The sequence below is a fragment of the Morone saxatilis genome, unplaced genomic scaffold, assembly GCF_004916995.1.
Source record: "Morone saxatilis isolate NCDOM2014 unplaced genomic scaffold, NCSU_SB_2.0 Contig16, whole genome shotgun sequence".
Lineage (NCBI taxonomy): Eukaryota > Metazoa > Chordata > Actinopteri > Moronidae > Morone > Morone saxatilis.
Window position 1 is genome coordinate 16,696,865 of NW_023339718.1, and position 12,353 is coordinate 16,709,217.

A 12,353-nucleotide genomic window follows, 5' to 3' on the forward strand; every position below is an offset into this window, starting at 1 on the left:
GGTTGTTTGTTTATTCAGGGCGGACCCTCTCTGTTCAGCAGGGATCAAGGATCTTGTTTTCAACATTTGCCGCCCATCACCCATAATCAAAATGCAAACATGAAGAAGTGAGAGTGTGATTAGGTCGCAGCGCTGCTTTTATCCTGCACGTCGGCGGTTCCGCACAAGGTAACGGTAACGTTGAGGCGACGGTCGGTCGATTTACGCCAGCAAGCTAAGTCAGCTAACGTTAACGTCGTTTGTGTTTGTGCTACTTTCAGCTTTTAGGCATTCATGGGTGTTGTTGTTTTTTTTTACCCTAACTTTATGTTTGAACATCCGAATAAAGTTAACAGTCTACGCTCATGACTTCAACCTCTTGTGAATGTGCGTTAGTGTTCCTGCTGTGATGATTATGTGACCTAGTTTGTGTTCAGTAGACATTTACACGGATTAGCCCAGACTCATGTCAACATTGGCTTTAGCGCTACACAGTTATTTTGTTTTAGCATATTTGTTTTACACATGGTTTCAACTAAGCAGTTTATATTATTATTATTATTATTAGTATTTGAACAGTTTATGATGAAATAGTAGCAGGCATTAGGTTGAGGGTTTTGGCGGTGGGGGTACTCTCCCAGTGATACCTGACACCCAGTGGGTGTGGTTTAGGAGACATTCAGCTATACGTCCACTCTCCCTCACCCTGTGCATAGGCTAAGTTTTCCTCTTTCCCTATCTCATACAGTGTTCTCTTGGATTTGAAATATGTTGTTTTTCAGGATGAGGGATCTTCAAGCCATTGACAGCTTGCTCTTGAAAGAGTTGAAGTCATGTTGTGCAAAAGAGTACAACTTTCTTCCCAGAGAGACCGGCCTGAAGCTGATGGAGTCGGCCTCCACGGAGGTAACCTACTGACCTCATGTTACATTGTTGGCTCTCTGTGTAGACATACGGGTTCGCTTAAAATAGATGTTATTTCCAGTGATGTCTTTGTAACATTTAGTGGTGTATTTTCAGAATCACAGCGGAGTGTCTGCAAAATGCAGAGACACCAGAGTGGAGGAACTGTGGGGCCTGAACAGTTTCTTTGGCTACAGCACCCAAACTTTTGTTCAAGCTGTCAATTTGCTCGACAGATTCCTCGCCATTATGAAGGTAGGAATTTGACAAAGCAAGTGTAATGTGTGGTTTCAAGTTACGACATGAATCTGAACATTTTATTAAGCCCAGTCTACAACTATACATAGTTAAAGAAGCATTTCACCCGTGGAAAATCTTTATTGAAAGTGGGTTATATATGTTGTCGAAATGTAACATAAATTTTGAATTTGGTGCCTATTTGACCGAGAAAGGTGTTTGTATGTCTCAAATAATCAAGATTATGAGACTTCTGCTTCCAGATGAAGCAAATGCGCATTTTTACATCATGGAAGCAAGGAAGTGCAACACTGAATCCGTATTTCTCCCCCAGTCTCGGGGAATGAAGGGAGATGGTGCCAGACCAATCAATATGACATGGGTTTCATAACGATACAAAGCTTAAGGCAAATGGGTGAAGTGTCCCTTTAAAGGTGGGGTCAGTCATTCTGAAGAGAGATACTTGATGAGTCTTATTCCCAGGTCGTCAAATACAGACTCTTCGGCAGCCCAAAGCGTCGCTCTCTGACAACCTGTGAATGAGACACAACAGTCTTATGATTGACCCCACCTTTTAATATCACCAGTCAGACGAAAGCACGACCACAGTGACCTTGTTTGACCTTGGATCATGGGATATTGACTCACACTTATGTGTATGGTGTCACTGTGATAGGTGCAGCCCAAACATTTGCCCTGTATTGGAGTGTGCTGTCTTCACATTGCTGCCAAAATGGTTGAGGAAGAGAGCAATGTCTCACCCACCCATGAACTAATTCGCATCAGCCAAAGCAAGTTCACTGTGTCGGACCTCTGTCGCATGGAGAAGATCGTCTCAGAGAAGCTCGGTGTGGAGCCTGAAGCAGTGACAGCCTTAACCTTTCTACACCTCTACTACACAGCCTTCACATCCCTCTCTGCGGGAAGGTACACATTTCATTTTCTTTTGCTTATGTTTTATTATTGTTACTGGTGCATTGCTCCAGTTTGCATGGAGTTGGTCAATAGATTCTGCTTTATGAGGTTTGTACTGGCGGATCACATTAGGATTCCCTCTATATTTTAAGGGAGGAGATCCCAAGCATTGGGAGACTGGAAGCCCAGCTAAAAGCCTGCTTTTGCCGGCTTGTTTTCTCTAAAGCAAAAGTAAGGATTGTACTCAGGCGACAATTTCACAGTATAGCAGCATTCACTATGACTCCCAGGAGTACTAACCTGCTGTTTGTCTCCTTCACAGCCATCAGTGCTGGCACTGTCCCTCATTGCTCAGGAGTTTGACGCTCTCCAGTCCACCACCATGTTGAAGATTGTCCAGCAATTCCAAAGACATGTTAAGGTATAAAAAGGACAACTGCTGCAACAACTGATTCTCAATGAATCAGTATTGTTTGCTCCATAAAATGTCTGCTTACAGTTAAAAAAATGAGACCGCACATTAATGTCTTGTCTGACCAATGGTGCAAAATTTAAAGGTTATACAGTTTACTGTCTTAGAAGACTAAAAAGTGAGGAGACATTTTTGTTAATTTTGCAACAAACAATGAATTGATTTTAGCCAATAAATGTTTAATCGACTAATCGTTGCAGCTCTGATATAATGCTTCCATTAGGTTTTAGTGTGATGTTAAGACTTTTCTTTGTTTCTCTGGACTTTATCACGTGCTGCTGTCAGAGTCTGAGAGACTTCATCATTTTAGCACCTTCCTCTGTCTTAAGACTAGAATGGCATATTGAGTGTTATGTAAGTTGCTCATTGGCTAATATGCTGAATTTTTTTTTCCCACTTCCTCCAATTACAGCATTTCTTGCTTTTCTTCACTTTGTGTTATAAATAGAAATTGTACATTTTGGCATGACGGTGTCACTGCCTGACAACGTGACTTGTTGATGACAGTTTCTTTGAGGACTATTTCTGTCTGCAGCCTCTCAGATGTTTCCTGTTCTTCACAGATCAGCGACAGCGAGCTCCTCCACTGGAAGGAACTTGTGGCCAAGTGCATGACTGAATACTGCTCAAGCGAATGTAACAAACCAGACAACAAAAAGCTCGTTTGGATCGTGTCCAGGAGAACAGCTCAGAATCTCCAGGCCAATCACTTCAGTGTACCTGGCCTGCCAACTATCCCCGAGGGGAGCTGGGACAAGAGTGAGAGGTTAATAGAACAGTTTTTCAGTTTTCTTCACGCTGCATTTCGTCTGACTGAATATACTGTGCTGTCATTCTTGACTGCCAATGAACTAACTTTTAAGGCTAGTGGAGTCCTCAAATTTATGGCTCAGAAAACGTAGCATCCATTTATAAAGAAGTTCCATTTTAAAATTGAACTGGCTCTTTTGATGGTTAAATATGTAGTGGAGACCACAGATTATGTTTTAACCTTAAGTTAATATCATTCTGAACAAGGGCTGCAACAAACAATTGCTATTTTTATTGATTCATCTATAAAATGATTCTTTTGATCAATCTTTTAGTCAATAAAAGACCAGAAAATAACATATACTGTCCATTACAGTTTCCCAGAACAATGCATCACAATACATGTGCTTGGCAAAACATAATTATCATTAATCCAAATGTTTGCTGTCTGAAGAACCGATTCCCCGCCTTCCCACATTTATCTCTCGACATTAACGCAGAGAAGCAGCTAGAGTCAGGTTACGATTTCATTTGGGATTTGATTCCCTGTCGGCGGAATATCCGGATTCGTTAAGCTGCGACGCTAATAAAACTCTTATCAAACTGTTTATCTTTCCACACTTTACACTTAAGGTAGCAACTACCTGTTGCTGGTTAAAATAACATCACCAGCGGCAGATCAGATCAACTGTAGCTAATTAATGTTAATTCTGTGACGGCTGGGTGTTCTCTGGTTAATGTGCTCTCTGCAGCTGGTGTTTGTATTCAGTCAAGATTGTTTGCGAGTGAAAAGACACATCACACACACAGTACACAGTACGGCCGCCAGTGTTTTTGATGTTTAACAGGAACCAGAAGGGTGGTGACCAGAGGAATCAGTTCCGCTGTATGCTGTGAATGCAAAGTCTATATTGATGTATAGCCTTAATATATTTACAAATGTTGAAATCTAATGAGATTCAATAACGGATTTGAAAAGGATTCGGTTCTGGATTTGAATTTGATAAATGCCATTAAATCCCATCCCTATGAGGAACACAGATTGATCCTACAACAGTAGTAGAATAGTTCATGATCATATGAGTGTGGGATTTTCTATTTAACGACACTATTAACGGCCTCCTCCTCTCTCGCAGCGAGGACTCCTGTGAGGACATGAGCTGTGGAGAAGACAGTCCATGGGGCTCGCCAGGAAGCGACGGCGAAGGAGCCTTCTTCCCCTCCACCTTTCTCAGCTGCAGAAAGTGATGAGTCCTCAATGTGCAGTAGCGACCGATGTCTATTTGTCCCCTGAATTGTAACTGATTCTGAGTGTTTCACTTGTCATACCGTGTGCACCGTAGGCATGTCAAGTGACAGGTTTCGTTCATTAAGTGCCTGTGTTACTTCACGTTACTGTCTGTTTCTTTGAAAAAAACCCCAACATATCATAATAATGCGAAATTGCAATATCTTGGCAGCTTGATGGTTACTTCTGAATGTCTCTTTTTCCCAAGATGTTCTCTTTGTGTTTGTTTGTGTCCGAACTCGGCACATTCCAGGAAAAATAGTGAAGCACAAGGGAGAATTTATGGATGTCAGACATGAGGTACACTCTGTTGAATACCAGCTAACATACTAACGCATCCTCAATCTTTTTTTAAGTTTTTATACTCCATACCATCAATATATACAGTATTCTGCAAATGTATGTTATACACAATTCTAATGTGACATATATGACATTGTAGTGTGAAAATCCCAGACTATATGCATGGATACATTGAAACACGTGATTATGAATGGTTGTTGTTCATGTTGACCAAGATAAGCTTACTGTAAAAAAAATGTTTAAAAAAAATGTACATAAAAAAATGTTTAAAAAAATGTACATAACCTGTAAAAAAAGAAGAAAAAAGTGTATGTTTTGTGAATGCTACTTAATGTGTGTTGTATTTGGATATAATGTGAACCATGTTGGAAGGGTCAGAAATCATCTTTCCAAATAAAGAAAGTGCTTTTTATCTACATTTTCTTTGTTTCAGTTCACTTTTACTGCTTTTATTTTGAATTGTCCACAGGTCAAGTGCATTTCTAGTACCTCAAATTTACTTAAGTGGTGCTCAGATTAAAGAGCAGAGGGTATTTAATAGGGGGATTTGACTGCCTATTACTCTGTTCTTTCTATTTAGATCCCATTCACTTTATTACTGGGCTTTCCTTTATGCTGAGAGCTGCAGTGAAGCTCAGTGTGTGTGTGTGTGTGTGAGAGTGTGTGTGTGTAAGAGGGACAGAGAGGTGGTGGTGATACTGCTGGCGGTGGACGGGGCTTGTCTTTTTGAGCTGGCTGGATGTGTTGACACGCATTTCTGCTCCATCTCCTTGATTAAACCGGCAGCCCCGGAGGGGAGTCGCGGCGGAGTGTGAAGCGGCAGCGGCATTCAGGGGGGCTGGGCAGGCAAGAGGAATGAGATCGGACCGAGCCGCGGCATCTTCACCATGCAGCCGACCACCACCACCAGCAGCAGCAGCAGCAGCCGCCGTCCATTTTACACGACTATATGAGCCTCTAAACGAGCCGATGAGCGCCAGTTCGCCCGTATCTTGCAGACGGACAGCAGCAGCAGCGGTGTGCGGTCCCGGTGGCGATGACAACATAGGCCAACGCCTCGCTGCAGCTACGTACAGGGAATGAAAACGCTCCCAAGATGGTCCGCATCGCCAAGGCCCTGGGTTTGGTTATTCTGTGCGTCGCTGTGCTCATACTGTCGCTCATCAGCTATGTGTCCCTGAGAAAAGACAGCCTCTTCTCCTCCTCCAAATATTACATGGGAGGCCCGAGGATTATGTTCCATGCAGGATTTCGGTGAGTTCTCTTCTTTCTTGTTTTTTGTTTTTGTTTTTTTCCAGCGGTGGAGGTGATGCAGAGAAAGGTTGTTGTTGTAAATATAAACAGAGGAGTCGGGCCTAGTGTGCACGATTCAACGTGGAGGCGATGCACACATCACTTTCCTTTCTGTTTGGGCCTTATGCTTTGTGTCGGTGAAACTACGAGCTGTCCGAGGTGCTGATGTTGTTGCTCTGGGCGATGCATGATATAGGTACAGCACCAGTACTGTGTGAAGGGCTTACAATCAGCTTTTGTATGGACACATAATGTATATTGCAAAAAGCATACAAAGTCATACACAAGTGTCTGTAGAGCAAAGAGTGACTGCTGCTCTATATACATGAAGTGGGTGAACATGTACAGTATATGCATGTATACATACGTCTATATACAAAATATACATCATGCTTATATTTATATGACCTATATAGTTTATAATGTAGGGTTTCTGAACACTATATCACTGATTTAAGTGTTCATAACTTTACATTTTGTTACAAAAAGACAGTGGTGGAAAGTAACTAAGTACATTTACTTAAGTATTGTGCTTCAGTACAATTTTGAGGTACTACTACCTTGTGCTACTCCAAGGCAAATATTATAACAGATATCAGGTGAAACCTTTGCCTAAATACCTGGGAAAACAATAAAGACTAAACATAAATAAATGAGAGAGTGAAGCTTCAGCGGTTTACACACAATGGTGTCTCAGAATTGTATATTTTATGATTTTTGTTCAAAGGTCTCAGTTTGCCATGAATTTCCTGGACCCTTCCTTCATCCCCTTAACTAACGCCCTGAACGAGGAGCTCCAAGGAAAACCGTCCAAATGGAAGTTCAACAAGACCGCTTTTCATCAGCAGAGGTGAGAGTATAAACAGGAGACACAGAAGAATGTCCCCTGTGACTGTTAAACTATTATATATTATATAATTAGATTAATATTAAGCATTCATTAATGTAAACGCAGCATTTTACTGTTGTAGTTGGTTGAGGTGGAGCTCATTTGTATAGGACTGCAACTAGTTATAATTTTCATTATGGATTAATCATTATTTTCTTCATTAATCGTTTTATTGTTTGGTTTGTAAAAACTGAAGAAATCACAAATATCCAGAGCCCAGATTGACATCTTCACAGTGCTTGTTTTGTCCAATCAGATGTCCAAGAAGTGGGCATTAATCTGATGAATTCACTGGCTTGAAATGATCTCGAACGATAAACGACTATTGTTGGTTACTGGGTCAGCTAATGAAATAATCTACTAAACTGCTCAGTAAGTGATAGCTATGCACAATGTCTTGTTGCTGCATCATATTATTTATTGAGGATGTGGTCACTTGTTAAATTGGTTATTGTGTGATGGCTGGATGTGATGTGATGATGGTGTTGGATCAGACTGCCTACAGAAATAACACACCACCAAACACAGAAAAAGGCCAATAGATTTAAAGGTACATCCCCTGTAGCTGCCTGTCACAACATTAAGATATTTTTTTTTTTTCAGGAAGGATATCTTCAGCTACATCGACATTCCCAAAAACTTCTCCCTCACAAAGAACAGTGTGCGTGTTGGCCAGCTGATGCACTTTGACTACTCCAGCCACAAATATGTGTTTTCCATCAGCAACAACTTCAAATCCCTGCTCCCAGACACTTCTCCTATCCACAACAAGCATTACAGCATATGCTCTGTGGTGGGCAACAGCGGTATCCTGACAGGCAGCCACTGCGGGCCGGAAATCGACCAGGCCGACTTTGTCTTCCGCTGCAACTTCGCCCCCACGGAGGTCTACTCCAAGGATGTGGGCAGGAAGACCAACCTGACCACCTTTAACCCCAGCATCCTGGAGAGGTACTACAATAACCTGCTGACCATTCAAGACCGGAATAATTTCTTCCTCAACCTGAAGAAGCTGGAAGGAGCCATCCTGTGGATCCCGGCCTTCTTCCTACACACCTCAGCCACAGTAACCAGGACCCTGGTGGACTTCTTTGTGGAGCACAAGGGCCAGCTGAAGGTCGAGCTGGCCTGGCCAGGAAACATCATGCACGATGTCAACAAGTAAGAGTGTTAATCTGACTGTTTGTCCACTGAAGGGATTTAAGATTGGGGCCACAATTTTGGGTGATGTAGCACCCTGGTTGGATTTAATTTGACTTTAATCACTTAAGGTCCAGTGTTTGTAACATTTAGGAGGCAGAAATGGAATATAATATTCATAGGTATGTTTTCATTACTGTATAATCACCTTTTTATAGCAGCCATGTTGAATCACCATGTTTCTACGGTAGCAGACAAACGAAACACTGGCTCTAGTTTGGGCTTTTTGCATTTTCCGCTCAGCTGGACACTTTAGGTTGCGTTAGTATTTGACGACTTGGGAATGAGACTCAACCATCTTACTGGACTGGACTACCTTTAGTCCAACAATATGATGATTTGATATGATTTGATATGTAACGACCTTGGGCTGGGTATGGATATCGTGGCCCTTAAATCACGTGGCCGTGATTTAAGGAATATTACTCTTTTTTTTCTTCCTTTGGTTTATCACGACAAGCAACCCCTTTCACATGCACATAGTCATTTGATCGATTGTTAATATAAAAATATTGAATATAGCAGCTTTAACTGGATACATAAAATATGAAAAATCCAAAGAACTAAGTCGGGGCGTTGGAGGGGCTCATGACCTCAGTATTTTTTAAATCCTCCTATGACCCACAGTGTAATATTTTTGAAAATTATAAAACCATTATCACACACATTAACTGACAGGGGAAATTAAATAGACCAGATAAGAGAACAATCATAAGGGAAGTGAGATTATGGTCGGTGACTAAGGATTAATCATGGTTTTATGCTCTTTTGGATTAAATTTTGAATGACTGACTTGTCTTTTCCCTCATAGATACTGGAAGACTAAAAACCTCTCCCCCAAGCGTCTTAGCACTGGAATCCTCATGTACACGTTGGCGTCCGCCATGTGCGACGAGATCCATCTCTATGGCTTCTGGCCCTTCGGCTGGGACCCCAATACGGGCAAGGACCTGCCTTACCACTACTACGACAAGAAAGGGACCAAATTCACCACCAAGTGGCAGGAGACCCACCAGCTGCCCAGCGAGTTCAAGCTGCTCTACAAGCTGCACAGGGAAGGCGTGATTAAACTCAGCCTGACGCACTGCTCTTAGACATACAGTGAGTGTTGGATGGTTAAAGAGGTGACTCCAGAGATCATTGCCCAGATACATCAGCTCAGCTCAAACTTCCGTTGTGACCCACAATGCATGATAAGTGTTAAGGCAATTTATGACACCCTCATTCTACAAACACACACTCCACACCACGCTGTACTTACACATGAAGATGTCAGGCTCACTGGGGATGTAAATTACAGACTTATCACAGTGTTGCTCATTCAGTATATTGTTGTACAACAGTTTAGGAACCTTTATGCTGCTCAGTTGCTTCCATTACTCTCCTTTGCATGGCTGCTGGCCGTGGCTAAAGAGCTCGAACAGAACAAATGTCTATTTTATCTGGAGTCCGCAGGGGATTCAGCTGTGGGTACACAAACAGTTAAATCTTCCAGTTCTGTTTAACACATTATTGATTGATTAATCGCCTTTTACAACAGTATACTGATTCTGTACACTGAAATCACTGCCTAATCTCAGGGAAGGAGTTAGATCAGTGTTTTTTTGTAATCAGATTTAATGCCTCAAGAGAGGTGCAGTTCCTGTTTTCAGGCCTTTTCCCCCCATGAGGTGTCAGACAATCTGCACTGCTCTGAAAGATGGTATTTGTTTACAAGACTTTACTATATATATACATATATATATGTATATATATATATATATATATGTATACTTGTGTGTCTTTTATTCCCTGTAGACAGTCTGACTGTCCACTTAAAATTTTGTTTAGATTCTTGAAATTTTTGGAATAACAATCAACATTCCAACAATAAGCCATAAATTCATGGACAGACGATAGTGTGTTGTCATTACAATACTGAATTTTAGAAAGTGGTATCAGCCTACATTAGGTTCTGAGACTGTAAGACATTTGAAATATTGTCCACCGAGACTACAAGTCTAGAGCCATGCTAGCGGCTACATTGAAGTCACAGGGCTTTGATTTCCCAAAAAATAAATACTTTGCGATCTTAGGCAAACTCAAAATGTCATTTAACAACACTTACAGCTGTTCTGAAGGTATTTTATATTTATTATTTAGTCCGCTGCAGCATAAGAAAAATATTTTTAATCTGTTTCCAAATTTGCTACTCTATTTTCCTATCCAGGAAGCTGGAAATGACATATCTCCTTGCCCTTTTGCAACAAGACGAACATTTTGTGTTTTGTTGGAAATTTTTATCGATGAAAGACAAACATAAGGTATAGTAAAATTCTTTAAGTAAGATCCTTAAAGAAATCTCTTATTAAATAGGCTACTTTCAGAACACCAGTAAATTTAGTTAAACCACCTCCTGGGTTTGTCAAAGATCGCAGGGTGTTTATTTTTCAGAAAATCAGATACATAGTCCCGTGACTTGAATGTAACAATATATGAGAGTCACAAACTGGGGCTGAGGTTGTATCGGCTATTCGTAAATCCATCCACCCAAGTTTGTGTGTAAGTCAATTAACTACTAGCTAGTCTTAAAGTAGAAACTTACAGAGTGGCGTTGCAACCGCATGTTGATGACAAGACCTCAAGAAGTCTCTGCTCCTGGTCAAAATAAATAGTAACACCCCCCGTAACGCCACAAATTGACAATTTTACACATGTTTTTTGTACGTATGAAACAAACGAGATATGGTAGTCGGACTTTGTTATCTGTGGACAGAGCAAGGCTAGCTGTTTCCTAAATTTCCAGTCTTTATGCTAAGCTAAGCTAACTGGCTGCTGGCTCCAGCTTCATGCTGAATGTACGGATGAGACTGGTATCAATCTTCTCAACTAACTCTTGCAAGAAAAAGCGAATAACTTTCCCAAACTGTCAAAGTATTCCTTTAAAACCCAATATCTCAGTTGGTAAAGACTTTATTAGTGCAAGCTGTAATATCCACTTCAAAAATGTAAAAGTTTTATGGGGGCAAGAAACTGCCAATCCTTTATAAATCTAGGTATGTCTTTGTTTTATATGCCGAGAAATATCTATGTTTCTGAGTTAAACTATTATTCACTCAGCATGATTGGCAGATATCCAAATAACCTGAGTGTTGGACCATTTACTCTTTAATTAACGTTACTGGCATAACATTTTGTAATTATGTCTTGTGCCTCCTAAGTTCACATTATTACACAATTCAACCCGAATTCCATATTATTTCTTTTACTCTTAAACACTAAAGCTCAGGTTGGTCAGTTGGTCCAGTTAGCTGTGCAACAGTTACACCAGGCAGTTTAGCAGGCGTATATATTTGGTAACTATTTATGTATGTTTGTGTGGTGAAACCGGTTTTTATTTAGTGATTTGTAAATCTCTCTCATAAAGTTGAACTGGTGGTGACAGTAGGGACAATTTTGCAATTCTTACCAAAAACGTGACAAAAAATGTTCAACCTGAGGGTACCAGACTGAGACCATCTTGTAAACTAAATTACAGCGGTAGCGTGGTTAAAAAAATTTCAGGAAATACAACACTTTGGACACAGTTTCTCAGCACAACAGCTGATCTTGAGGTTTACCACTATTTAAAATTACAAAGATACTAAAGAAGAGAATACACTATTTATTACAGAGCGTTTGTTAACTTGGGGAAAGTTATTTATCCATCATATAACCATATCAATTCCAATATTTGTGACGTAAAAACAGAGAAATGGATGAATGTTATATGACTTACTGCATCTTGTATAAAGAGCATGATCCATTTAAATGGCATTGCATGAGAGGCACTAACAAATGTTTTAGGCTAGTTTTATACAACCTTTTTGAAGATTGTTTTGAGGGTAAAATTTTGTTCTTTGCTATTGTTTGTATTGCTGGTGGTGCATTCCTTAAGAATATCACCAGTGTCTTTGTATGAGAGATGCTGAGAGAAGCTAAAAAAAGAACCCTACTGCTATATTCCACATGGGACCAAACCTCTACAGACTTAAAAATTAACAAGCTTTATTTTTTGTAACTGTAGATAATCTTGGGCTCTTAAAAACGTACACTCCGTCATGCCAGACTGAAGCAGACTGGTGGATGTGGGGTTCAGGACGACT

The 12,353-nt window shown here is 40.6% G+C and overlaps 2 protein-coding genes across 2 annotated transcripts; both read left to right on the forward strand.

Moving 5' to 3' along the window:
• Positions 1-2: 2 nt before the first annotated feature.
• Positions 3-5,265, forward strand: LOC118325756 (cyclin-G2-like). The gene is made up of 8 exons (XM_035658549.1): positions 3-168; positions 762-885; positions 1,000-1,137; positions 1,796-2,046; positions 2,187-2,265; positions 2,357-2,455; positions 3,070-3,272; positions 4,393-5,265. Exons 2-8 carry the CDS (start codon positions 763-765, stop codon positions 4,502-4,504), a joined length of 1,005 nt encoding a protein of 334 aa, XP_035514442.1. The 5' UTR covers positions 3-168; position 762; the 3' UTR covers positions 4,505-5,265.
• A 216-nt stretch (positions 5,266-5,481) lies between these two features.
• LOC118325106 (sia-alpha-2,3-Gal-beta-1,4-GlcNAc-R:alpha 2,8-sialyltransferase-like) lies at positions 5,482-9,940 on the forward strand. The gene is made up of 4 exons (XM_035657666.1): positions 5,482-6,101; positions 6,868-6,990; positions 7,633-8,190; positions 9,041-9,940. Exons 1-4 carry the CDS (start codon positions 5,944-5,946, stop codon positions 9,321-9,323), a joined length of 1,122 nt encoding a protein of 373 aa, XP_035513559.1. The 5' UTR covers positions 5,482-5,943; the 3' UTR covers positions 9,324-9,940.
• The last annotated feature ends 2,413 nt before the right edge of the window (positions 9,941-12,353 follow it).

Excerpts from the sequence above, each read along its gene's own strand:
- LOC118325106 (XM_035657666.1), top strand. The coding sequence starts at position 5,944 with ATGGTCCGCATCGCCAAGGCCCTGGGTTTGGTTATTCTGTGCGTCGCT. Across the intron at positions 6,102-6,867 it reads ATGTTCCATGCAGGATTTCG|GTCTCAGTTTGCCATGAATT; the intron begins GTGAGTTCTCTT and ends TTTTGTTCAAAG. Across the intron at positions 6,991-7,632 it reads ACCGCTTTTCATCAGCAGAG|GAAGGATATCTTCAGCTACA; the intron begins GTGAGAGTATAA and ends TTTTTTTTTCAG.
- LOC118325756 (XM_035658549.1), top strand. The coding sequence starts at position 763 with ATGAGGGATCTTCAAGCCATTGACAGCTTGCTCTTGAAAGAGTTGAAG. Across the intron at positions 2,456-3,069 it reads AATTCCAAAGACATGTTAAG|ATCAGCGACAGCGAGCTCCT; the intron begins GTATAAAAAGGA and ends TGTTCTTCACAG. Across the intron at positions 3,273-4,392 it reads AGCTGGGACAAGAGTGAGAG|CGAGGACTCCTGTGAGGACA; the intron begins GTTAATAGAACA and ends CCTCTCTCGCAG.